This window comes from Gekko japonicus, unplaced genomic scaffold (genome assembly GCF_001447785.1).
Source record: "Gekko japonicus isolate JY-2015 unplaced genomic scaffold, Gekko_japonicus_V1.1 scaffold362, whole genome shotgun sequence".
NCBI lineage: Eukaryota > Metazoa > Chordata > Lepidosauria > Squamata > Gekkonidae > Gekko > Gekko japonicus.
This window is the reverse complement of record NW_015160220.1, coordinates 260061-286200: the sequence shown is the minus strand read 5'-3', so window position 1 is coordinate 286200 and position 26140 is coordinate 260061. Positions and strand designations below refer to the sequence as shown.

The window sequence follows — 26140 nt, the reverse complement described above, 5'->3', positions numbered from 1 at the left end:
AAATCACAGATATAGGCTTTTGTTCATCTTCAGAAATGCCGCATAGGTTATTGACTTGTTCTGCTGAATGTGTTTTCAGGGGGCCATTTTGACAACTATGCTGGCTACAAGAAACTTCTCAGGTACGTTTGCTACACTGTAATCACTATATTGTTGGATGCTTAAAATGTGATTATTGTAATTGTAACTTTTCCTTCTGGTGGATATATTAAAATACTATTTTTAATACACTCAGGTGCCATGTTTTAGACATTTAACATACATGATAATTAGCTTTGCTGTGTAATGACCAGCTGTAATTACAATAAATTAAGAATTCCAAGTGGGCACCTTGTGAATTTCATAGGAGAATATAGCATAGGAGAATATAGCATTAATGGCTATAGAGTATAGAATTAACGGCTATAGATACAGCTAACCAAAAGTGATCCTTATGACTGTGGCAGCTGAAAAATATCCTGCCACAGTTAATGAACATGACCACTGGGAAGATGTTGTTTTCACACAGACATGTTCCTGGGATCAATCAAGATGCACCATGTAAAAAAATCTAGAATGTGAATAATTAGAACACTTCAGTATTTATGAATCCAACATAAGTGTCCAAAGCTAGGCATTTGGGTCAATCAGGTAACATGTATGTAATGCATCAATGACAGCTAAGTTGCTTGAAGACTTTGTTGTTATAGCTGCTTAGGATCTTAGCTTGGTTGTCTGAAGTAAATCATGTCATTAAAGTATTCGCTGATCTGCTGAAAACTCATTCTTTGGTATTTGGTGGAAGAACGTGATTTTTGTATCTTGACACTTGATCTTGGGTTCAGTTCCTAACATCTACCATTAAAAGTTTTCAGATGGCAAAACTAAGAAAGACTTCAGACCATAAAACCTATGGCAGTCTGGGTTGAGAGTGCTTTTCTAGATGGATTACTGGTCTGTAGTTATTTTATCTATCATGTCCATTTCTGTCCCACATCTATATAAAAAGAGCCCAAGTTGGCTTCCCATGACTGTGAGGCAGATCCGGCTCTTATATAATAAATTGTTCAGTTACGAAGAGCAAATACATGTATCCAACCTGAAAGAAAGGTATGCTGATTTCATCATAGTCAAAGAACGGGTATTGAATTTTCCATTGAATTAAAAAATTGTGAACAAAACACACCATCTTTTAAACTGCTTTTCAATTTAAGCCTCATTTTGTTTGTTGATGATATAGCAAACCTGTCTTGAGATCTGAGTGTGTTCTAATGGTGTGAAAGTTACTGAAATATTTTGTCTATCTAATGTTATGATTCTGCACATAGGAAGAAAAACACAATTCTTTAAACTACTTTTCAATGTAACCATCATTTCCTTTGCTAATGATACAGCCCACTTCATGTTGCTGATAGCGGATTATATTCTAATATTGTGAAAGATATTGAAAATATCTTGCCTATCTAAGGTTGCTGTTCTGCACATAGATGGCTTAAGCCTCAGTGGGATTTAACAATTATAACGGTGCACAGGATTGCACCTTAAATCTACTCTGTCAGTGTTAATACCATAATATATTTAAACATAACACTTTAGAGTCTGCAATCTTAATTTAAAAGCCGACCTTTTAAAAGCTATGCAAATGAAATACATGGAGAATAGCATTTTAAAAAGAAAAAAAATCCCTCTGTTCGGCTCAATCATCTGCCTTTTCTCGTCAATTCTCTCTTTCCTCCTCTGATAAAAATGAATATGTGGTATAGAGGCTTTTCATTCTTACACTTATTTAGATTTGAAATTTTTGTTCCTAGCCACACACCAGAGACATATTTAAAAAGTGGTAAATATTGTAGAAACCTATAATATAAAAATTAAAAGTACAATAGGTTCTGATGGAAAACCAAAATCACGAATAGTATCTACTGTCAATCTATAAAATATGGTCATTCCAGCAGTATCTTCTGGTACCATGACAGTTTCCATATAAAGAATTTCTGTGCATTTCCTTGTGTGATATCTAGAGGAATTTCACATTACCCTTTTTAAGCCGGTTTGAAGCCGTTTTTGATCCGTCATGGAGTAAACCGGTATAGGGCTGCCATTTCATACATGGCTTTCCCCTACCGGTAAACAGCTGGATCTGAAGCGGTTTGCAATTTCAGACTGCACTGCTTTTTCTCACTTCCCCCTGCTGTTTTTCGCTCGCACAGGCGATCTCCGGCTTTTTTTTTTTTAACGTTTGCTTTAGAGCGCTATAGCGCTATACTCTCCAGGCATTCCAATGGGGTTGCTATAATGCTGTTGTGGTGTTGTGTAATAGCACTATATAACTCTAAAGCGAACATTTTAAAAAAAGTTGGAGATCGCCCGCGCGAGCGAAAAACGGCGGGAAAAAGTGTTTCGGATCCAGGAAACTAAACTGAAGACTACTTGGAAGTGGTTTACAGATAAAACGGTTTAGCCCCATTTCCTGAACGGGACAGAAGCATTTGTATGTGAAAGTACAAATATATTCCGGTAGGGAACCAGTTCTAAAACGGTTCTGTCTGAAATGTCAGACCAGAAACCGTTTGGGAACCGTTCCTGAACCGGAATATATCGCCTGTCTGAAATTCCTCCTGTTGTCATCCCAATACCTGGGCCCAAGTTAAGCATGGTACTCAATTGGAGGACACTGTTGTGTTCTTGTACTCTGGACACTCGGAGGCTAAGGTTCACATCAGGACAGCCACTGCAGCCCTCTGGAATATAATCAGTAAAATTCCCCTTTTCACAATGCTGCATGAGGTCACAATCAGTTCAAAGTAAAGATAAGTCATAATACTTTAATGAGTGGGTTAAGCATAGCAGAGATGAAAGTGTTGAAACTCTTAGGATAATAACTAATAAATTCCCTCTTGGTTAAATTCCCTTTGAGAGCTGTGTAAAAAATAGGTCTCAAGATAAAATGTTCTTCAGGTTCAGTTTTTGAGTTGAAAGCTGTGTTGGGGAAAGGCATTAATTCCTACTTTGTGTTGTGGTGGTTCATGGCTCTGCAATCAGAGCTCATGTACCAAACATGAAGACATCATAACACTCTGTAACTAACCAGGTTTAATTATATACTACCTCACGAAGGCAGGTTCAGCCCATTAGCTTAGAACAGTGCTTCTACTGGTTACATATGCAGTCCTAGGTAATTTTAATTTTTTTTTTTTGCAATAATAGCCAAAAAAAATTGCCATGGGGAGGAGGGTTTTAGATTTTAATAAGGCTTTTTTTAAACAGTTTCCTCTCTCCTATGTCCACCTCATTACTCCTGAATACCTTTTTGACTAAAGGAGCAAACTGTGATATGTGTACATGTCCAATCAACTTCAGAATAGTCTTTGTTCCACATACTACTGCCACTGTCGTATTCCGCTCTTAACCTTCTGCGCTTCCTTTAACAAGTATAAAGAATCATTTCAATTTTTTAATTGATTTAATTCATGAATTTGCCTGTTGTATTTGTTGCATTCCTTCAGACTGTCTTGGTGTGGCAGCTGTCTGCCATGATTATATTTATGAAAATCTTTCATTCATTTGTGAGGGTTTTTGAGTTGTTCATTATATTTTTGTTGTAAGGCATGCTTTTTTGAGTAACTTGTCCATAATAATGTATTTATTAAAGTGTTTTATTCCCCCCCCTTTTGTTGTTCCTGTTATGTGGAATGTATGTTTCTTGTGAGGTAAGCCTCTCAGGAGCTGAAAGAAATGTTTTTTCTTCTGTCTCCTAAGCAACATGATACCTGTCCCAAATCACCTTGATTTTCTTCCACAGTGCCTGAGGATGGAACTAGATGTTAAGGGGGCGACGTGATTTCATCATGCTCTGAGTTTTCCCCACTACTGAGCCACTTCTTTGGGTGTCACTTGTGGGACCAAGGAAACTCACAGTGTGGTGACATCATGCTGGGTTTTGGAGAAATGGATGTTACCAGGGAGAGAGAGGAGTAGAAATGGGGGTGCTGCCTTTGTGCCAGCAGTGCAGCTCTGTAGTATCTAGTTCTAGCCTCAGTTCTGTTTCTTATTCTCACTGGTGGCAGGGCCTTTTCTATCTTTGGATTTCTTTGTGTGCTGCTTTCTATGCCAGCCATGCAATTCTGGTAATGTCTAGTTCTATCCTCAATTCTATTTCTTTGGGTTTGCTCACTGATTTAATGGCATTTTCGAAATGTCTGGCCTTTGAAAGGAAATGTGTATGAACACAAGTCAAATTCTTCATACTTAATGTAACTGGGAGTGTATCTGTTGAAACTGGTACAGTGCTAGATAAACCTTTATTATAACTTTAATTGGGAATTTCTCTTTCAAATTTATCACAAAAAAGCCCTAATGGATATTTAAAATGGCCTTATTTTTTAAAAAAAGTGATAAGATGTTTTACTTCTTGAAAACTCTGCAAACTGCTTTAAAAAGACACCCAAACGTTGTTTCACAGTATAGTTCTGGTCCCTTTCTCAACAGCTGGAACATGATGAGTATTGAACACTTGTGTACTGAGTATTGAATGGCTAGCAACAGTCCTAGGCCGAGTTACTCTAGGCTAAGGCAATTGGTTTAATTGGGTTTAAACTGTAGTAACTAATGCCTGTTGGTTTCCGAACAACTCTTATGTTAGAATAAAAGAGACTGGTTCAAAGGACCAGTTCAATTTAGTGCTGAGCTGACTTTTGAACCGGGGTTTCCCACATCCATACCCAACCAGCTGAGCCATTTTGAAACAGTGCTTACAGCAGAAGGAGGCCATTCTAAACTTGCTGTCTTCAGAATATTTCTGTTGATATACAATGGAATATAACCCAAAGAATTATCTAAAGCCAATGTGGCATCCCCACATCACATCCAAGCCAAAATGCTGCAAGTTCACCAGTCGTAGTTATTAGTAAAGTCACCAGTATTTTCATTTGCGCTTGTATCCATAAGTTGTAAATGTTTATGTGGTCCAATTTTTGAGGCATATGTATTGCAGATTCAGCACATTGCCACAAACTGTGATATCATTTTGGTAGTGTGAGGCTGTTACCTTGTTGTTTCAGACAAGTATTCAGCCCAGGTATATAGGATTGGGGTTGTGCTTTCTTTCTAGTAGGAGATATTTCTTCTTGAAAAGTTAAATGATCCTGTTACAAGGATGAGGTTAACCGCAAACAAAGTGGGATATAATATACCTTTTTGCCTCACCCTCCTATATTGAGGTAATGTGCTGTTAGCAACATGTGCACATAAATTTCCACAAGTTCTTGAAAAGAAGATGATACACATGAGAAAAGGGTCTCTCAAATTGTGTGTGCAGATAAATGCATACCCCACTCACTGCACATGTAGGGCAGTCCCTGCCATGTTCCTCTGCTGGTAAGTATATGAATAGGTCTTTGGTTTCCCTGTTTTCTATTAATAGTGGAATAAAGTGGCCTAATTAAAAGTTCTACAACTGTAATGATATTCAGATACATATGTCTTTATTGATAATACGATAAAGCAAATGAAGGACCTGCAAGGACTTGCAGAGCGGTCATTTCCCCCTTCCCCCATTATTTCCTCTTTCCCTTCCTTGAAAACCCCTCCAGCTTCTTCTCTTTTCCCACATTCTTCTCCTTTCCACCCACCAGCCAACCTACATTTATGTGCTCCTCTGTCTTCAGCTTTCCCCCTCTCTCTCCCCCTAGTAGCCTTTCTCTGGGAAAAGTCTGACTTAGTTGTGCAGTGGCAGCCTGGCTGCTAGGCTGGACCTAGTGGCACATTGGGGAACCTACAAAAACTTGGGGGAGCACCTTACTTTCCCCTGTATCCCCCTTCCCACATTATTTCCTCTTTCTGTCCTGGCAGCTCATATCCTTAGGGTTCCCTGCTTCCTTTTCTCCTTCCCACTCTCAAACCATCCTTCCTTTACTCTGTACCCCCAGTGTTCAGCTTCATTCTTTACTTATTAACCTGTCCTCTGCCTTTTGCTGACAGAAACCAAGACTGGAAGTACTGTTGTAGTTGCTTAGTAATGGCCACTGAGAGCATTGCCTAGAAAATAGCTTATTTTTAGCTATTCACACCTACTCAAATGTAGGAACATTATTATTATGGTAAATGTTTAGTGTACAATACAACAGCATCCATGACTACAAGAGCATGCAAAATTTAACAATACTTATTCTAAAAATATTAGTTGTCCTTAGGACAAAAGGGAAAACTAAAACTAAAAAGCTACTTTACACAGAGAGTGATTAAAATACGGAATTCACTGCCAGAGGATGTAGTGATGGCCACAAAAATAAACAGCTTTAAAAGGGGATTAGGTAGATTCATGGAGGATAAGTGTATCAACGGCTAGCAGCCATGGTGACTGAGGAGAACCTCCACATTCAGAGGCACTAAACCTCTGAATCCCAGAACCAGGAGGCACCATCAGGGGAAGGCCTTGGCCTTTATGCCATATTATTGGCCCTCCAGAAGAACTGGTTGGCCACTGTGTAAGACAGGATGCTGAACTAGATGGACCATTGGTCTGATCCAGCAGGGCTCTTCTTAAGTTCTTATCTCTCCCTTATTATAATTAAGTAGTGGGCACCAAAATTCTAAAATGCCCGCCTTTAGTGTTTGGCCGGAAGAACTGCCACTCAGAAGACACTGGCTGGGTTGACTGGCTGCTTTGTGCAGTCCCGCCCAGCGTTCCGAGGTCATTTGCATATGGAAGCTGATTGGACTTCACTCCATTCCACACCTCAAACTCCCCCCCTCCCCCGCAAGGCAGTTGGGATTTTCAGTTGCATAACATACCTCATAGGGGAGAGGAGAATGATGTCAGCTGCCCTTTCCCTAGGCAGAGGCTGTTTGGTGCATTTACGATGGAGCTCCTGGGGAACTATTGTTGCCAATCTTGGCCCAGCAGCCATCAAACCATTCTCTTCAACCCCCTGCTGTGCAGCTGACTTTCCCCTAGGGTTGCCAATCTCCAGGTGGGACCTGGAGATCTCCCACTGTTACAATTGATCTCCAGATGACAGAGATCAGTTCCCCTGGAGAAAATGGATGCTTTGAAGGGTAGACCCTATGACATTATACCTGCTGAGTCTCCCCCCCCCCGCTTGGTCCTGTCACCTACTTTGGCCTTTGGGAGAAAACACATTGGGGCCAGTCCTGATAGGGTTGCCAACTCCAGATGGGAAATTCCTGGAGATTTGAGGGATGGAGCCTGAAGAGGGTGAGGTTTGAGGAGGGGTGGGACCTCAGACAGGTACACTGCCATAGACTCCACCCTCCAAACCAGTCAGTCCCACATAGGGAACCATTGTTGCCAATCTCCAGGTGAGGGCTGGAGAGCACTCAGAATTGCAACTGCTCTGCAGAAGGGAGGGCAGAAGTCAGCTGAAGTCAGAGGGGCAGATAATGGTAGGTTCATGGTTAGCTGGGAAGGAGATGGGGTTGCCAACTACATGCTGACAAATTCCTAGGGATTTGAGGGGTGGAGCCTGGAGAGGGTGGGGTTTGCAGAGGGGTGGGACCTCAGACAGGTAGAATGCCATAGACTACACCCTCCAAACCAGCCATTTTGTCCTGGGTAACAATTGTTGCCAATCTCCAGGTGAGGGCTACAGATCACTCACAATTACAACTGCTCTTCAGGTAGCAGAGATCAGTTCCTCTGGAGATAACAGTGGACTCTGTCATTATACCCTGCTGAGGTCACCACAGCAAATTAACACTGTTTGCCCAAAGCCAGAGCACTGCCCCAGAGCCTCTTTCTAGATCTCGTTGTATTGCTTTCACAACGGGTTTTACTGCTAGTGAATTATAAAGACCTTGTACACTCACCTTCAGGTGGCATATATCATGTGTATGCCCAAAACCAGGGTCATAAAAATGAAAGATACATATTGATGTCAATATAAAGGATACTGGGCATCTCAAAAATACTTGAGTGCCATCTAGTAAACATCATTCACAACTTATACATGGTCATTTATGCGATTTCTTGGGGGGGGGAGCCACTTTGCTCAGTAGAATTTAGTCTGAAGTCCATGTCAATGGATATTAGCTGAAGTCCTGTTGAAATCAGTGGGCCTAAGGTACTCCTTTAAATGGGTAGACTTATTATTTGAGTTACAGTTATCTTTCACTGGCTGAAAATTGCTGGGTACAATTCCATGTATATACCATTAATCTGAATAGTGCCTTAATACAGTTTGCTTTTTTAAAATATGTGTGCCCCAGCTTGACCTACCCTCATCCAGAAAAGTATACAACAAACTAAAACAATAAAAAGAAAAGTCAAACATAAAAGTCAACCAGAAAACAAGCAAGATCTAATATGACTAGCTAGTATGAGAAGACAAACTGCACAGATTTAAAACTGAAACAAGAAGAATTCAGAATCCAGACTTTAATAATTAGTAATACTATCTAATAGTAAAGGTATCTTGGACTAATTTTGAATGCAGTAAAACCAGTCTACCAACATATAAATAATGGTTTCTGCATATTTAGTGAACTCTCCAGGTATGCAAGGGGTGTGTGTGACTTTTTAAATTAAGCAGCTGGCTACCCCCAAAATGATTTCATGGGAGCAAGCTTCTGAAGGCATGGAATATAGAGGACAGCTGAGAAAAATTTAAATAGGAGAAATACAAAAGGGGACAAAGAAATTAGCATGGTCAAGTCCCTAAGAGCTTGGCTGGGGAGGTTTCTCAGTTGTTTGTTCCTTCTCCTACCTTGCGGTTCCTTGTGGAATTTGTAGTAGTTATGAATATAAAATATTTTTAGTGACATTTATGTGCACCTATATTTGTTTGGATGAGATCCTTCAAATTGTGAGAAGGCCAGAAAACGGTGCCTGATTATATCCAGTCACAACTTCAAATATTCCAGACTTAAGAAGGAATGTATATTGACTTCACTTCACTTTATTATATGGGCTGACATAATCTGTCAAACTCCACATCCATAATATGACAAACTGCAGACATTACATATAAGATCAGAAAGCTGGTTTTTTAATACATAATCAGTACACTTACTCAAATGCTGAGTTGTTGGACTCTGCTCCCCCATATTCCATTACTATATAGTAAGTAGCATCATTGTTGTTATAAACAAGTGAGCAGCTTAAAATTTATTCCTTTTTTGTTCAGACTATATTTTCATAGTAACTTCTTAGCCATTACAGTCTAAGGCATACCACATCTGCAACAGGGTGATATGCTGGTGCCCCAGGCACTGCTACCGGCAGATTATTTAATGTATAAATTTTGATTTAATGTGCCAATAATGAATTATTCTTTATATTTGTACCTGGGAAGTAAACAGTCTTCCAAAGTAGTGTTTGCATTTTCCTGGATCTTTACGTGCACAAGTAAGTGCATGGTCAGATAAATAACATGGAATAAGTCTTCAAGCCAATAGTATGCAAAATGGAGGTTTAATATTGATGGTGGTAAAACCTGACTGCCATTATACTCATGTATTTAATACAGATACATGCTTTGGGACACATACCTTTTACAGGCCATGATCATATAGTGGTTAATACTCTGCATTGTACCATATAGCTTGTACTAATACAGCTGCATACAGCTAGAAGCAAAGGTTTAAAAAAAATCAGAACTGCTAGCTACTAAAGGACAACTTAAGGATATGATAAAGTACAATGTCTTAAACATGAAACTGACCCCTGGGTAGGCAATAAACACAAAGTGTCAGGATTAGAAAATAAAAGGCTGCCTTTCTTATACAATCTTTGCTGGATTATACCAATTGACGTGTTTCTTTCCTTTCAATTTATAGCAGCCAAGAGTTTACTGAAGAAACCGGATGGAGTGAAGGTAAGCTACATATTCTGGGGACACCAAACAATATGTCTTATTCACTTTTCATTACCACGTGACCTTTTAAATTCTCTTTACTTTGGCGCTGAAATAATGAGTTCTCTTCTTCATTATGTTTTTAAAATATATATGTGTGCATATATGCTTGAATAAACTGACCCCTTTGCAGGTGACTGTGGTGCGGCCATTTTGAAATGGCAGCCAACTTGTGTATTTGACATTCCATTTGAATTGGTGGAATGTCAGATGGTAACCACAGGGTGTGGCTGCTGTTGAGCTTCGTTCTGCCAGAAGTAGTTGGTTATTTTGGCAGAATTCAATGAGTGTATGATCTCAGCTAATAAACTCAGACTGAATAAGAGATGTAGGTAAGAGATTTGCCTAGATGATTTAGATTTCCTAAACTTATGCCCCCAGATTCCATAGGAGAAGAGATGCTTCACAAACTAATGTTCAAGAGAAACATTTTGAAAAACAGCTAAGGAACAGTGCAATTTATCGCTGAAAGAAATGCCATATTTCTCCCCATCACAACCAAAGTATTTAGAAGATAAAATAAACCATCTCAGCTGTAATTAGAAAATGTAACTTATTTTTTCTTCTGTTTTGCTAGATTTCAGTGGACTCTCTCCTTGATTGCAGCTTTTAACCTTGCAACTTAAAAAAATATTTACTTTAAGTACCTAAATAGCAGTATTTTTGTCCTTGACTTGTTAATGTGTACGGTATTTGCACATTTAATGGGGAAGCATCCTAGCAACCTGTGTCCAGCCAATATAGGCCACAGTCCTTCCTCCAGAGGCAATGTGATTCTCCCATGGACCTGACACACATCACAGTATATTACTTGACACAACGAGGGAGAGTAGTGCTTACATCCTATCCCTTTCTCCGTTTATCCCCTAAGTAGAGTTGCCAACCTCCAGGTGGCACCTGGAGATCTCCCACTATTACAGTTGATCTCCAGGTGACCAAGATCACTTCCCCTGGAGAAAACGGCTGCTTTGGTGGGTGGACTCTGTGGCACTGTACCCTGCTGAGGTCCCTTCCCCCCCCAACCCCACCCTCCTCAGGCTTCACTCCCAAAATCTCAGGTATTTCCCAACCCAGAGGTGCCCTCCTAATCCTAAATCAGAACAAGACTCTGTTTATTTGAGTGCTGTCCAAAGTGAATTTATTTATTTGGTTGCTGATACTGTTCTTAAGCTGCGGTGGCTCAAGTGGTTAAGACGCTGAACTGCAGGCTATGGAAGGTCAGTAGTTCAGCAGTTCAAGACCCGAGTTGCCGCATGACAGAGTGAGCTCCCGTCTCTAGTTCCAGCTCCTGCCAACCTAGCAGTTCGAAAGCAAGAATTGCAAGTAGATAAATAGGTACCACTTCGGTGGGAAGGTAACAGCGTTCTGTGCGCCTTGGTGTTTAGTCATGCCGGCCACATGACCACGGAAACATCTTCGGACAGTGCTGGCTCTTCGGCTTTGAAACGGAGATGAGCACCGCAACCCTAGAGTCGGACTCGACTGGCTTTCGAGCAAGGGAATCTTTACCTTTACCTTTACTGTTCATTACTGGGTGATTTCAGTAGATCTCTTAACATATCCAATATGTGTTCCAATTCAGTTACAGTTTGTTTTGTTCAGTGCCATTTTCTCTTGCAGGTCTGTAATCGTCTCTGTTCAAATTGATGTTGTCAGAACTTTGCTAGTACTATGTTCATTGGAATCTGCTATGCCTGGTGTTCAGGACTGTCTAATGTGTTTTCAAGTAGTTATCTGAGTGTGTGGGTGGGAAATGTGTTTTTTTACCAGTGTCCAAACTATTTGTTTTCACCATTCTCATGTAGAAGAGCGAACTCCCATCCCATAATTCCTCCTTCCTGCATCTTAGCCCTTTAAAAACAAACATTACTGTTCTCCATGCATTAATACTTCAAATCCAACCAGTCACATTTTCTTCTTTTCCTTTCTTTCTGACTGGTCAATTCAGAAAAGGAAGTCCAGTTCGAGTGTTCAGATGATGGTGAGGATCTTTATCTGCCCGATTTTTCCTCCTATGAAACGTTCACACGTAGAGATGAAATAGTTGCGTTCAGATCTGTTAACATAACGATGGAAGCTGCAAGGCTTTTAAAATGCAGGCTTCTGTACCCAATAAGCGTTATGTGACATCCTGAATTAATGGTTGGCATTATTCTGAAGCAAGGTCATCCTGTACATATACTGGTGCAAAGCAGACATAATGTTGGCCAGTGCAACTATTTTAATACAGTAACATTCTTAATAGAAAACCTTTCATATGTTTGCAATAATCTTTGTATATTAAAATTAGTTGAGATTTTAAAAAATCAAATGTAGTTACATGGCTTCTTCAAATGTACTTAGAGGAGTTTACAAGAGTATGGAAAGCTATTTCTACTTGAATAGTCACTAGATAATTTGTTCAGATACATATGGTGCAGTATTTTTAACAAACAGTAATAACAGAAAATTTGATCTGTTTACACACAAACACAAAATTATACTCCTCCTGAATACCTTGATCTGAAAGGTGTTCAAGGAATTAGGTTTTATTTCACCATTTAAAGAGTACAAGCACTTTCATGTGACTGCTGAGTGTCTTCTTTCTAGCTATGTATTTCTGTTGTGGGATAGTAGTTCTCTAATGCTACATTCAGACATGAAGCTAAACTGACATTAAACCTAAATGTGAACAAACTTTTTCCCATCCTTGTGCCTTCTGTCCTCCCTTCTTGCACAGAAATCCTGGTGTAAAACTAACTAGGTACTCATGATGTATGAATGTATGTGACTTAACCACAGCTAAACATCACAACCCTGGCAAACTGGTTCTAAACCAGAATTTAATCCAAATTTGGAATCCTAGCTTGTGGTGAGAAAACAACTTTGCTTAAGCTGTTTGCCTACATTCATATGGCATGGGTAAAGGGGGGAAAGGAGGAGGAGCTAGGCAGCTAGGGCAAGCAAGGCAGCAAGCCTGGGACTGTATATTTGGGCTTGATCTTGGCTTGATGTGACATTTGAATGCACCCTTAGTGGTTCATTGTTAGGACCAGAGATCCACATTCACTGGTATTCAGCTATCACTATGCCAGCCCGAACCATCGCACAAAGTCCTTACAAAAACTGTAAAATGCACATTATGCCCATTTAAGTCTCCCCTTGACCAGCATGGAGAAAAAATGGGTTGAATCCAACCAGCTTTTCTACTGCTGAAAGGGGAGGAAGGAGTCCTTTTGACCACCAAAATGGCTATGCTGGGGACCATGGTACCTGCCTGGACAAAAGTCATCTGGGACTGGGGTGTAGTAAGAAAAGGAACAGAGTAAGATTGAGTGAAAAAGCTGGCTGGATCAAACCCATTGTAAGCAAACAAAGTCAAGGCAAAGGTACATGAAAATAAATACCAGTTGGGTTTACATCTGGCTAGGTGAACAAGCCTAACACAAATCCTAATTGCCAGTTTGCCCAACAAATTGTCTTCATCATATGTTTAGAAACCTAGTACACTTTGCCATCATTCAGCCTCAACATTTTGTCCCCGCCAACCAGTCATCATCTTCTGCTTTTAATGATATTGATTTTGGTCTTGGAGAAATGGCTGAAGGTCAGCATAAAGCCCCATCCTCCCTAACTATATGGAGTAGAAAGAAGAATGTAAGAATTGCTCTTTTGCATCAGTTCAACTGACCAACTCAGCCTTCTTCATCTGACTGTGGCCAAATAGATGTCCTCATCCAAGGTAGAAATAAAGTTCTCAGTCGGCAGGCATTCCTTTGTAGGTGGAAGAAATGTTATATTGGTGAATAGCAAACTCTGAATTGTGCCTGACTCTGTAAAAAACTGTTCCATTTACAAAGTTTTTTGGATTCATGTTTTAAAATTCTGAACATACAGAAGCTACCATCCACCTACATTAAAATCAGTGAAAGTTTTGCAACCCCATTGGCTTGAGTAGGAAGTGAACTGTGGCCAATAAGTAAACAGGAAGGGTTTTAAAAAAATGCCTTTTTAATAATTTGATACAACTGTTAATCCTTTTGGGGAGAAATAATTCTGTGTAGTTGCTTCCTCTAGTCTGTCCATGTGTGGGCATTCATATTGCTGTTAAAAGTTTCTTTTTCTCAAAAATAGAGGCACCCAACTGTTTCAAGATCACAATGGTGATTTTTGTGTGAACTCAGATTCCCCTATCGGTATGCCTTAAGATGTTGTATATATTTGCAAAGTGGGGTTGTTGTTGTTGTTTAAATCTTAGAACTACCCTGGCATGCACTATTCTCCCTGCTGAAAAGAACTTAATTCTGAAAGCAGCTAATGTGTTTCACTCTTTCTGTGTCTAAGTATCTGGAAGACTCTTTCATCAGTAGAGAAGGCACTATTGTGTCTATGTGTACGTGAGGGGATTTCCTGTATATTTATGGTGAAAGCTATGCCAAGGCTTGGGTCACCTTCAGGTACCAGCTCTGTGCCAGGGATGCATAAATGAAGGTTTTGACTCCGACTGCTGTTGAAGAGGTGTCCTTCCAGCAATAATAGTTACTTGAATAATATTTTATTCCTGATCAGTTTTTCCATATTTCATAACTTTTCCTTCTGTGTGTCATCATCTTCTTTTTCTTCTGTTTTTGGAATGCCGCTTTTGTGGAAGATCAAATTGTATTAAACTTAAGTTTGGAGGGGTTGTGTCAGGGGTCTAGTTTTGACTTGAGAGAGTAAGCCATTTTTATTGTTACGCGGAGAAAGTTAAAAAAATGGTGCATTCCCCCCTCCTTCATGTACTCTTTTTGTAATTCCTCATCTATCCTAGCCAGTATTCAGTAAGAACAATAAATGATTTATTGAAGGAAGTTGGGATGCCCCTGAAGAAAATCAGTGACTTTGAAAATGTGCTTTGGAGAATTATTCAGAGTATTTATGAATGTGAATGTGTCCCTGTATACATGACATAGAGTACATTGGTGAGTTTTAAAAATTATTATTTAGCATATTTTAATCCCTCTTTTCTGCCAAGGAGCTCAGGGTGGTCTATATGGTTCTTGCCGCCTCCATTTTGTCCCTGTTAGGCCAAGAGGGAATGACTAGCTCAGGATCTTCCAGTGAGTTTTTCATGACATGCAGCTATTTGAATGGGATTTGCTCAATCCTGATCCAGCACTTGAAACACTACACTACACTGACTCTTTGTCAGACCTCTTCATCATTAATGCGTATTGCGTAGTACTGTGAGTGTTGGATGAAATTGTATTAGCAAGTACCCAAATATGACACAATTTATTTCCTAGTGTTGCCTGGAGTCCTGAAATTTATTTTGTACTAGAATGTTTCCATATTACTGGGAAGACCATTACCACCATGTTTCAGAACCCGTTTGTTTTTATTGTTGTCCTTTAAACGCATTCGCGAAACCTCCCGTTTTATGTGCATTAAATCTTGTTCTCATTTGAAGCAAAATAATAAATGAGAGTCATGATACTGGCCTAGGCTACAAGGTGATTATACAGACCACTGGGCAGTTGTAAGGATCACTAATGGTATACAAAACCTAAGTGCTGATTGATGCTGATAGTATTTAGGGTGATAATGAAGTATGAGACGAAGAAACCTCCAGCATGGTACTTTGTCTCAGCGGGAATGATATTTGCTATACTTAATCCTTACAAAAATTCTTCAAGGCACATAGTTAACATTTTGTGTAGGAGTAATCAAAGCTGATAACATCTGATTGCCTAAAGCTGACTTGAGATTTCCATGAGCAACCTTCAACACTCACAATACACATTCGGATTTTAGTACTGTGACTCAAAATTGTGTGTTCAAACAATTACTGCCAGTCTTTGACTCATTCACCTCTCTTCAGGGCTTCAGTGGTTTTTAATGAGGATCATTTAATATGATAAATGGAAGTCCATGCTAGAAGTTAAATTTATTTATTTATTGGCAAAATGAATGAATAAATTATTTTCTTTCATTTTCTTGTATGTTATACTGGAGTTTGGTTTTTACAGTCACCTACAGGAAGTTTCTATCTCCATTTTTGGGTTTGTTTTTTATTTTCTGTACGTAATGCTTTTACCTTCTTGGTCAGCACAACTTTCCATCTACTTTATATGCAACTCAAGTATTTTACCTGTTATGTTTGGAACTGGTAAAAGCAATGTAGGTTTCCCCCCCATCAAAAAGCAGTTTTTAGTGACAGCTAAATTTGGTATTGATATTTTTAAAAAAGATTCCATAAGTATCTTTGCTCACTACCTTTACATGTGAAATGTATATGTTTGGGGAAATTTTAGAAACAGGTATTAGAAGTGAAATCTTGATTTTTTTTTAAAGAACACAGCTTAATTATTATTTTCATAGCACAGTTCTTATTTAGTTCAACATGTTAGACTGTGAGATGATATTTTATCCAAAAGCTGCAGTCAGTTTAAGGAAGTATCTCTCACACTAATATGTACTCTTCACAAAATATAAAATGTTCTTTGAAAAAATATAAGTATCATAGCCCATACTTACCTAATTTGCATTCTACCTAAAATTGTAGTTTAGGAACGTATCCATTGTTTTGCATTGATTTTTAAAAGGACATCAGATTTAACCCCACAACAAGGTGCTAGAATTGTTTGGTTTTAAGCTATAGAGACATTGGTCTGATTGAGGTAGGATTTTGGCTGTGCTCCGAGACAGAGAAATGTATTGTGTCATGCTGTAAGATTCATCCCTGAAGTGGAAAATTGAGGGTATTTTTGAAACAGCTGTTTTATTGATTCTTTAACATCAATATCCTGCCTGTGCTGCAGACTACAGAAGACATTTCTTATGACATAATGAAATGGATATGCTGGATCTGAAATACTATAAGCATTTCTGTATAAATGTGATTTGGGTAGGTTCAGGGTTCATTTCCCAGCTAGCAAGGTGTCACTTTGCTGTAGCCATGGCAGCAGCTTGAGATTCGTATGACTATAATGAATATATGAATCTCCAGTGCAGTTGGCTTCCACATAAAACCCAAAGAGATGCATTTGATTTCATAGTGTCACATGCAAATAGGGGAGATGGCCATTGGGTCTCTGGGAATGTAGGCCTTTTCCCTCTCAACTCTGCATTAACTGTCCGTTTCTTGGTTTTGAGCTACTTTTAAAGAATCTCTTAGTGAAAACCATGCACAGGCTATACAGCACCTCCTAGAGCATTTCTGAACTGCCTTGGGAGAAGCTGCTATAGTTCTGTACCAAATCTGTTGCCATTGTTCCTTTTGAGTTTTATGACTTCATTCCTCTGTAAGTCTTTATTTCCATATCTATATCTGTATATAGATGTTCTATATAGGGAGGTATAGATATGATTATACGCTGAGAGGTCTAAGGCTTGTCTGTTTCTATTTTCTGCATACCTACAGATAAACAACAAAACCAACGTGGTAACCAGCCCCAAAGAAAATATTCCTACCCCGGCGCTGGTATACCTGGATTTTTTCCTATAACTTACCTTTTGAGTTCCATTTCTGGTTTTTCTCTCTTTTACTTTGTTTGCTTTCCGAAACTTTGAAGCTTTTCCCCTCTGTTCCTTGAGAAATGAGGGACTGCATATTTAAGAGGCAGCTCATTGTGGAAAGTGTGTGTTTCTAGTTAGCCAGTGTGACATGATAAATGGATGTCATTGTGCAGTAGCATTGGTAGCCGTAGCTAGACTTTATTGCATGCTGTATGTCAGAAATTGAGTAGATTGCGCTTTTTCTGTTGCCCTTAGCTCTTCGCCTGATGATTGTTTCAGAATTTATAAAATGCTGATTTTAAAGAAATCATATATATGAATGTCAGAATCAAGGAGAGCTAACAAGATTATTGCTAGGCAACAACCTAATAGACCTTATTCTACTTTTCTGTCCCCGCTTTCTCAGAAAGCCCAGCAGGATTTTGCAAGACTCTACTTAACTGAGATCAAGAGGCATCTAGTCCTAAGGCTTGTTATGAACTATGGCTACCCTTCTAATATACAGGTGTGATTATGCCATAATCGACTACAGGGAATTTATGGTTAATGAGTCAGGCTATTTATACATCATAATGTTGCTTTTTTTTTTACTTATTCCCATTTCTCAGGGCTGTGGAAGAAGTTTAAAAATAAATCCTGCCACTTAATTACTAAAAATTTTAAGGGGCATCCCATATCCTGTGTTTTGACAAATAGTGTTGAAGAACTGTCTTTTTAGATGTAAGGTACTGGAGAACAAAACGTGTCCTCAGTTGTATGACTGAAGTTCCCATAGCCAAGTGCTTTAAAAAGCACTGGCTTGAAAGATCCTTCTGTCAGGTATTCTCCCTAATGCCTTTGCATGAATTATGAAGCCTTCTTCTTCCCAAACATGTCCTTAAATGACAAAATGTGCTTGGGTGCCACCAAGCCTTGCAATATTTTTGTTGATTTTTTTTTTTAATTCAGACTGCCTTTATTTCCCCCCCACGCATGCCATTACTGTGTGCATACATCTTCCTGTTTGTGTCTCCCCAGGATACAGCTCGTCCTTCAGTGTGCTTTTACTTTCACTGGCAGTGTGGAAATGTACAGATTTTTGTTGATGGAAGGGTGGATTAAAATGCCGAAATAGTGCCATCTTCCATTGTTACCCTTTAGGAGTTTTCATTAATCTCTGTGGTACAAAGTGGATCATAAACGGATACTTCCACATGCCTCTGGTGTTGTCTGTTTAGTTTTGGCTTTTTTCTTCCCCTGACCCTGCTAAGCTTGGCGGGGTCCCTTTTTTGTATCTAGAGTGCATCCTGTTGCCTTAGTCAAGTGATTACCATGTTTTCTGTAAAAGCTATGATCTAAAAAGCAAGGGGTGGGAGTCCATTTAGAAAGAAAAGTAGCCAGCAGTTTGATAAAGGACACTGGGAAACAGTGAATGCCTCTTTTGATCTCCAGAGCTTCAAAGCCCTGCGTGTGTATGTGTGAATCATGAATAAGGTCTTGCATGCTGCTGCAGTAGTTATAGCGATCTCCCTTGCTGGCTTCCCAGTTTCATCCTCTGGCACCAGCTAACATTGTTTTAGCTTTTGTCAGTGCTTAGCACTTGTCATCTGGCTCTTCTTGTTCTCCCTCTCAGTAATGAGAAAACTGTTTACCCAGAACTGTTCCCCCCCCCCTTCTCTCTCTATTTTGTTCTCACTCAGGAGCCCCAAACTACCGTAATCCACAATCCTGATGGAAATAAGGTATACAGATTAAAAACAAAAACAAACAAACAAACAAACCTCTGTTCTTTTCTTTTAAATTCCACATCCCATTCACTATTCCAAGACCCTGTGTGCTTATTATGCAGAACTTCACCAGGGGATTCACTCATTAAGGGACTTCCTTCTGTAGAGACTTTTTTGCACACTTTCCAAGTTCCCTCTGCTGTAGCAGAGGTCAGTTGAAGTCAAGGGCTTATACGTTCTGGCAGGAGTCATTCTCTGGTACTGGTGTTCATCTCTGGCTTCTGACCTGATACCTAACATTCTTAAGGAGAAAAAGAAGGTTGACTTCAGATGCTGAACTTATGTTAAGGCTGTCCATTTGCAGAAATTCAAGAAAGGCACTACCGGAAATTAGTTCCATCTTGTGTTTCTCAGCATGTTCATTCTTTGTTGTAAAAGAGAGGTGGGACCTTGGTTTTGTTTTTGTCTGGCACATATTTCAGATTTTAAGTTGAACTGTGAGCGGCACCCAGATTAGTATAAGGTGTCTCCATACTAGCTCATGTACATACCCATTTACTTACTTTAACAGCCAAACACATCTTACAAGGACACACCTCCTCTCTTTCAAACACCCATTCATGTTACTGTGTGCTCTCCCCACCCATTTTCTGCATAAGATTTTTGCAATGAGTGAAGAATGGACAGGTCAGCTATTGGCAATGAAAATACTGAGCGTCTTTAACTGAGGCTTGTCTTCTCCTTCCTGGGAAGGCCTAATTGCTAAATATCCACATCTAGATTATGGGACCCATTGGGAGAAATATATGGGGCCCGACAAAAACAGCATGGTCCATGAGCTTTGTAAAGGGCTCCATGGAAGGGAGAACCTTACTGACCTATGGACCAGAAGCTCCCCACCCCTTTTTTGTCACTTGATTTCTGTAAGGAAATTGAGCCTTCTTTGAGAACATCACTCAGCTGCTCGTATTTGGGGTAGCAAATATGATCTTTGGATTTCATGAGTGTTGTGTAATGCATTTTAGCCACATTTTTATTGCATTGTAGATCCCCCCCCTTCACCCTTGCATGGTCTTGGAAATGAGCTAAGCCAGACGAGGGGAACTTGCAATGGTTGAGATGCTACCTGTTCATTCTTGCAAGACTCTTGGGAACTGCAGCTTTCATTTACAAAACAAAAACATCTTCTAGCTTCTTGCAGAGTTAAATTTGTCATTGTTGATACAATTTCTAATGTAGTTTTCAGTGCTGAACAAGTTGCCTGTTCCTGGACTGGGGAATAGTATAATTAGTGCTTCATAATCCACTAATCAAAGAAAATGTCTCTGTGTGCTCAGACATTAGTATCCTTGTCTGATTGATCTCATATAATTTTATTTGTGACAACACCCTATTGTGTGTCTAGATTGTGTGTGAGCAGCAGCATAAGGTCACTGGCTTTTCTCAAGCATGTATCTTGGGTTGTATTGCTTTTACATCTCCCATTCATATTCCATATTCATTCCATACTTATAGTCTCTATTTATACATAAAGTAGATTGTGACATTTACTTTGCTGCTGTATGCTTGTGAATCATGTTTTGCCTTTCACATTGCGCTAAGAAGCAGTTGACAGCCTACATTTTTTCACTAGCATCGGATTTTTGACTGGAAAGTAGCAAAACCAAAGGAAATGAAACAGAATGACTCTTTGGCATGACTGCATTGGTAAATTAGTGGCAAATTGATATATAACTGTCCCTTGCGCCTTAAAACCAAAACATAACCTAGACAAGAAAATCACTTGTTAGGGAAATTGCTGTTAAGTTCCATTATTTCCACACACACACCAAAAAAATGTGTTTTAACATGGTGGGAGAAATGAATGCTTCCATGGAGCCGGCTTCTTCTTCCGTGAGCTAGCATACGGTATTTCTTCTTGTACATGTGTGGACTTCGTAAACATTTTCAACGGTGTGTTATATAACCTATGACGCATGATACATCTGTGTATGTGGCTCGACTCTTGACCGTTCTAACACCAGACAGAGCATGATGGTCTATTTGGATTAAGAGGTTGATGTTTAGGGAGGAATGTAAGGGATGGGCTTAGTGATCTGTCCATTGGTTCACATACATCTTGTCTTTTTAATTGTCAATATTGCATTAAGCTTTTCAAAACTTTAATTTGACTCAGCTTTGTGAAAACACAAAAGGACATTGTTGAAGTGTGTTGGTTAGGTTAGGTTAGCCCTTTTATTATACCAAATCGAACATCTGAAATCACTGATCAGATCTTGCAAAGAAGCCCATAGATGTTACTGGGCTTTATAGCCTACTTTTTCACACATACCTGTGTTAACATTTGTGGCCAGAAAGGGGAAACAAAGAGTTGGATAACTCTTTCCTATCTAGAGGCAATTCATAGGTCAGTGCCAGTGACTATTTACAACCTTTTTATTAGCTATTCCTTATTGTCTATGGAGTGAAGTGATATGCCTGCCTTATTATTGCTGGCTACTAATTTTTTTAATGGGAAAGAACTTTGTTTTGTAACTAGTAGGCATATGAAGAATATACAGTATTATACTTTTTATCAGCTTTGACAGTGTCCTTCTGGGTGTACAAACCTAATTTTCTCATTATCTGTAATGCATAAACCTCTGACAGAAATCAGAGATGCTTGCCTTTTTGACAGTGATGGTGACTTAAAATAGCTGCCTGATGAGCCACTGAATTTGTAAATTGGCTGCAAATGCTATATCTGCAGAAAAATAAAAAAACCAGCCCTCATTCTGAGCAAATGTCTTTCCTTTTATTAAGTAGCCAATAACTAGCTGTCTCTTTGATCTGATTTACCATTAAAATAGTGGCCAAGATTCAAAGTACAGTTCTGCACGATAGTCTTGACTTCCTTTCTTGGAGCTGAAGACTGCTATGCCATGTCACAAACTACTTCAGAAACTCATTTCAGTTCTGAAAGTGTTTTGTCAGATGGCATAGAATAGCTATAGTTTGAGGAATACAACCCAGAGCTTCTTAGGGGAACAAGACACTCGGTTGTACGGTTCCTTGGATCCCTGAAAGTATACATTTTCGAAACTGAAACAAAATGAATTGATCCAAAACATACATTGATAGGAAACCACAGATTGGATTTTAGCCATATAAAATCAGTGGGGGCTGATTTGCGTTTACTTTCACTAATTTAATAAAAATCAGGCTGAAGGTATGTTCAAATTTCTGCATGGCATGACTTTTCATCCATGCATACTTACCAGGTTTATAGTGGATTGTTCTGGTTGCCAGCTAATGTAATTTGCCATTATCTGTCTAAAAAGTATCATCAAAGGGCTTAAGAGAGCCGATTTTTACAGTAATATTTCCATTATATTCCTGTGGAGTTCAAAAAAGGACAACAGGAAATATGTGGGATTTATTTTTTTTTAATGTTCCCTTTTGGAACTGCTTGACCTTTGGTTTCAGGTAGAAGCAGTCACTCTTTGTGATTGTTTGTGTGTGCCTTGCAGTCACGCGGTCTGCTTCTGGGTTTTGCATGATTTGTACAACAATTGTAAATCTTGTAAGGAGGAAACCAAGAATAGGGGATCGATTAATGAATTTCTGTTCTACTTCTCAACAGGAATCAACAGAGAGCTCCAACACAACCATTGAAGATGAAGATGTAAAAGGTATGTTTCAAGAAGAGATTTCCAAACACAACATTGTGTATAATTCCAGCAGCTAACATCTGTTTTTATTTGATGTCAATGTTTTATGTGTTTTGTACATTTATACATAGGGCTTCTGAATGATCTTGGGAAAATGTGATCATAAAAGTTAAGTAGGTCCAGCATTCTCTCTCTCTTGATCACTGGATCCCAGGTGGCACATCAGAACTCCCTCCCCTTCATCATTTTTAACAGAGTAGCTGGGTGAAAAATAGCGGAGAGAAACTGATGCAGGCCAGTCCATTGTACAAGTATTCCTCCTACCATCAGCCACTGGCCCCACCCCTCCAGTTTAGCCGTGCTGTGTGTGTATGTGGGATTGTAGTATATAGGAAGAAGTATTCTGTGCCATAGCATTTACAGTGATATCAGACTGATTTTTAGTATCATCCATGATATATGTTATTCTAATGCCTTATTGTTTACTGAAACTCAAGTGGAAACTTGGGTAAGCAGTCTGTCATGGGTTGGATCATATGTTTCTTCTATCAATGACAAAGGAACAAAGCTATGAATTCCTTCCCCATCTAACTAGCACTCCTGACTTGGATCCAAGGCCCCTGCATGTCTATGCATGGCCATAATCCTTAGATTGGGTGTACTATGCATATAGGCATGAACAGAGCAAACATTACCCATGGAGAATTGATCTGGACCTTTTCACATTGGATATCATAAGCATACACCCCTTTACTGAAATATCCCCACATATGAAGGTCTTGTGGGCTTGGAGATGATACAGATGTGCTAAGTGACAAAGAGGGAGGTATGATTAGGGCTGATTCATACATGTTCTGGATTTCCATTCCTCCTCAGAATGCATGGGCCCAATCCATATTGACAATCATGGTAAACAGGGAGAGGGTACTTATAACTTCCTTGCTGTACTATTTTTCAGACCTGAAACAACTCCTGTTTGCTCCTTTGAGGAAAAGTACATGCACTGTACATATAAGTTTCCCCACGTAAGCAAATAGCACTCCCTGTTTTGGGTCTGGAAAATGGTATAGGAAGACTTAAGCACCCTCTTCCCACATGCCATGGTCCCAGTTCAAATCAGAAACACATACCCCTTGGAGTCATGGAATTCTAGAACATGTGAATCATATGAATCAGCCCTCAGAGCTGGCATATAACATGTGAATCAGCCCTATTTACCCCATTTCTGAGGTAAATGTGAATCAAATGTGAGTGCAGGTTCCATTCAATTCTTATTTGTGTAGTGCCCAGTTTTGTCTCAGGACTGGGACATGCATGGAGAAGAGACTTCTACCTCCTGCCCCCATGTTTGTTTCTTGACCTTCAATGGTCCATTGGCCTGTTACTTGCCAAAACCCATGTTTATGCCAGAGAACATATAGTTTCCCCTAAGTAGTGCCCCTCCAAGACTGTTTCAGACTGGGGAAATGGTTGGCTAAGACTCCTTTCCTATGCGCACCATGATCCTGATTTGAAGCAGGCGCAACACTAGGACTTGAGGAGACTCTTCACTCCACCTCTGATGGTCATGTCTAACACAGGGCCCACTCCGGTGTGCCCCCCCAGCCCCAACCTGTGTACTCTGAAATGTATAGGTCTCCAACTGCATGTGGGGGAAGAGTATTGTCCAAACCAGGCCTCTAATTAATTAAAATCACAACCCTATGCATGAGCACCTTGCAATAAGCCTCACTTAATGCAGTGGGACTTCTGAATAAACACGTGTTGCATTGCCCTGTAAATAAAACTGCAGAAATAGAAAATATTAATTAATTGTAATTTTATGTTGCAGTCATAATTATATACGCCTTCTCATATATATTTTTCTGTTTCAAACCATGTCTTTTCATTACAGTATTAATAAACAGCATTTGGGGAAATCTGTTCAGATGCCAGGTTTGGGGTTTTCTGGTGCATTTACTGTTTTTCATTTCAATTTCCCCACTTTTTCCTTCTGCTTTAACACTCTTTCATATTCACTAAGGAAATGACCCATCTAAATTAAACCCTTTCAAGTCCCACTAACCTAAGAGAGGAAAGTAAATGTTGGAACTTTTCTCACTGAAATCAATCAATGTATTTATTTATTTGTTTATTTATTTTATTAGATTTCTATACTGCCCTCCCCAATGGGCTCAGGGCGGTGTACAACAGTTAAATATACAATTAAAACAATATTGAAATGCCACATAAAATCAGTGGGACTTATCAGTGTTTACTTTTGCTGGGTTCTGTTTCATGATACAGCTTAGTAAAATAGTTTAAGAATATGAGGGAAATAGTAAATTAATAGCTTAGCAATGTGAAGGAAGATTTTCTTCTGCTTTAATATTTTTTGGGAAAAGGAAACTGAGCATCGTGGGTAATTTGAGCCTTAACACAAGAGTTTCATGGAAAACTGGTCCACGGTCAATAAATGGGCAGATGTTGGGAAATTGCACAAGATAATAAAGTTGGAGTTTTCAATATCTTTCTGAACATGAAAAAAAGCATGTTAGAGTGGGAAACAAGATTCAGTGGATGCCAACATTGATGTTATATTTTGTATTGCAAGGAACTGTTTTTCAGATTAATGGAGCTTGTTGTACATTTGTTCAATAACGCCCTTTTATGTTATTACATCAAGAATCTGATAATGTGAGGCAATTGAACTCACTGCTAAATGCAAGTCAGAAATTTTATTACTCAAGAAAAGATAAGATTACATTTCGTTGGTACTTCAGATTTCAAGATGAAATGTGAATGTATAGAAGTAATCTGGCTTCTTTTTCTCTGTGTTTATTTTAAGCAAGATAATATGTTTACTGCAGAAAGGTTGCCTCAGCCAGTGTTTTGTGGTGCATGCCATAGAATCTTTTGTCTTCCTTTACCGTAATGAATTCAACGCCCACTAGATATGATTGTATGGTGTTTATCCTTTATCTAACACACAGTGAGCACAAAAAAGAACCCCACAGGGATAGCACGCATGGCTACCCATTTCTCTTCTGTCAATCTAGAAATGTTCCCTGTGTGGCATGGAGAGTTCTCAGTAACTTGTACAGAGTTTCCTCCCGTGATCCACAAGACAAAATGAACTGGAATCCCTAAATAACTCCAATTAGCTTGTAGCCCTAGTTTTAAAGGAATTTTTCCATCAATTTGACATAATAGGTTAAAAGAAAAGTCTTTTCGATATCTGGTTGAACCAGTACTGCAACTGGCTTTGCATATTTATTTTAAAATATATTTATTTTAAAATGTATACCTCACCTCTTCGGAAAGTTCAGAGCAGCCTACATAATAACAAACTTTAAAATACAGTATTGTCCCTTGAAAACCTATTTACTTTGTTTCTAGTTTCTGAGATTACTCTAGACCAGATGGGGAGCCAAAATCTGCACCAGATCTCTGACTCTGTGCAGGATACCAACTCAGA

General features: G+C 39.2%; 1 protein-coding gene across 4 annotated transcripts in view; it reads left to right on the top strand.

The window, feature by feature from the left end:
* The window catches only part of LOC107110299 (calcium/calmodulin-dependent protein kinase type II delta chain), a 196946-nt gene that overhangs the window by 147478 nt on the left and 23328 nt on the right, over positions 1 to 26140 (top strand). The window contains exons 12-16 of one of the 4 annotated variants that reach the window (XM_015411063.1): positions 80 to 122; positions 9775 to 9812; positions 17233 to 17292; positions 19007 to 19048; positions 22656 to 22704. In XM_015411063.1, the coding sequence (XP_015266549.1) occupies positions 80 to 122; positions 9775 to 9812; positions 17233 to 17292; positions 19007 to 19048; positions 22656 to 22704 (232 nt within the window). The remainder of the gene's footprint in view (positions 1 to 79; positions 123 to 9774; positions 9813 to 17232; positions 17293 to 19006; positions 19049 to 22655; positions 22705 to 26140) is intronic. The other 3 variants (XM_015411069.1, XM_015411086.1, XM_015411077.1) reach the window with 3 other exon arrangements.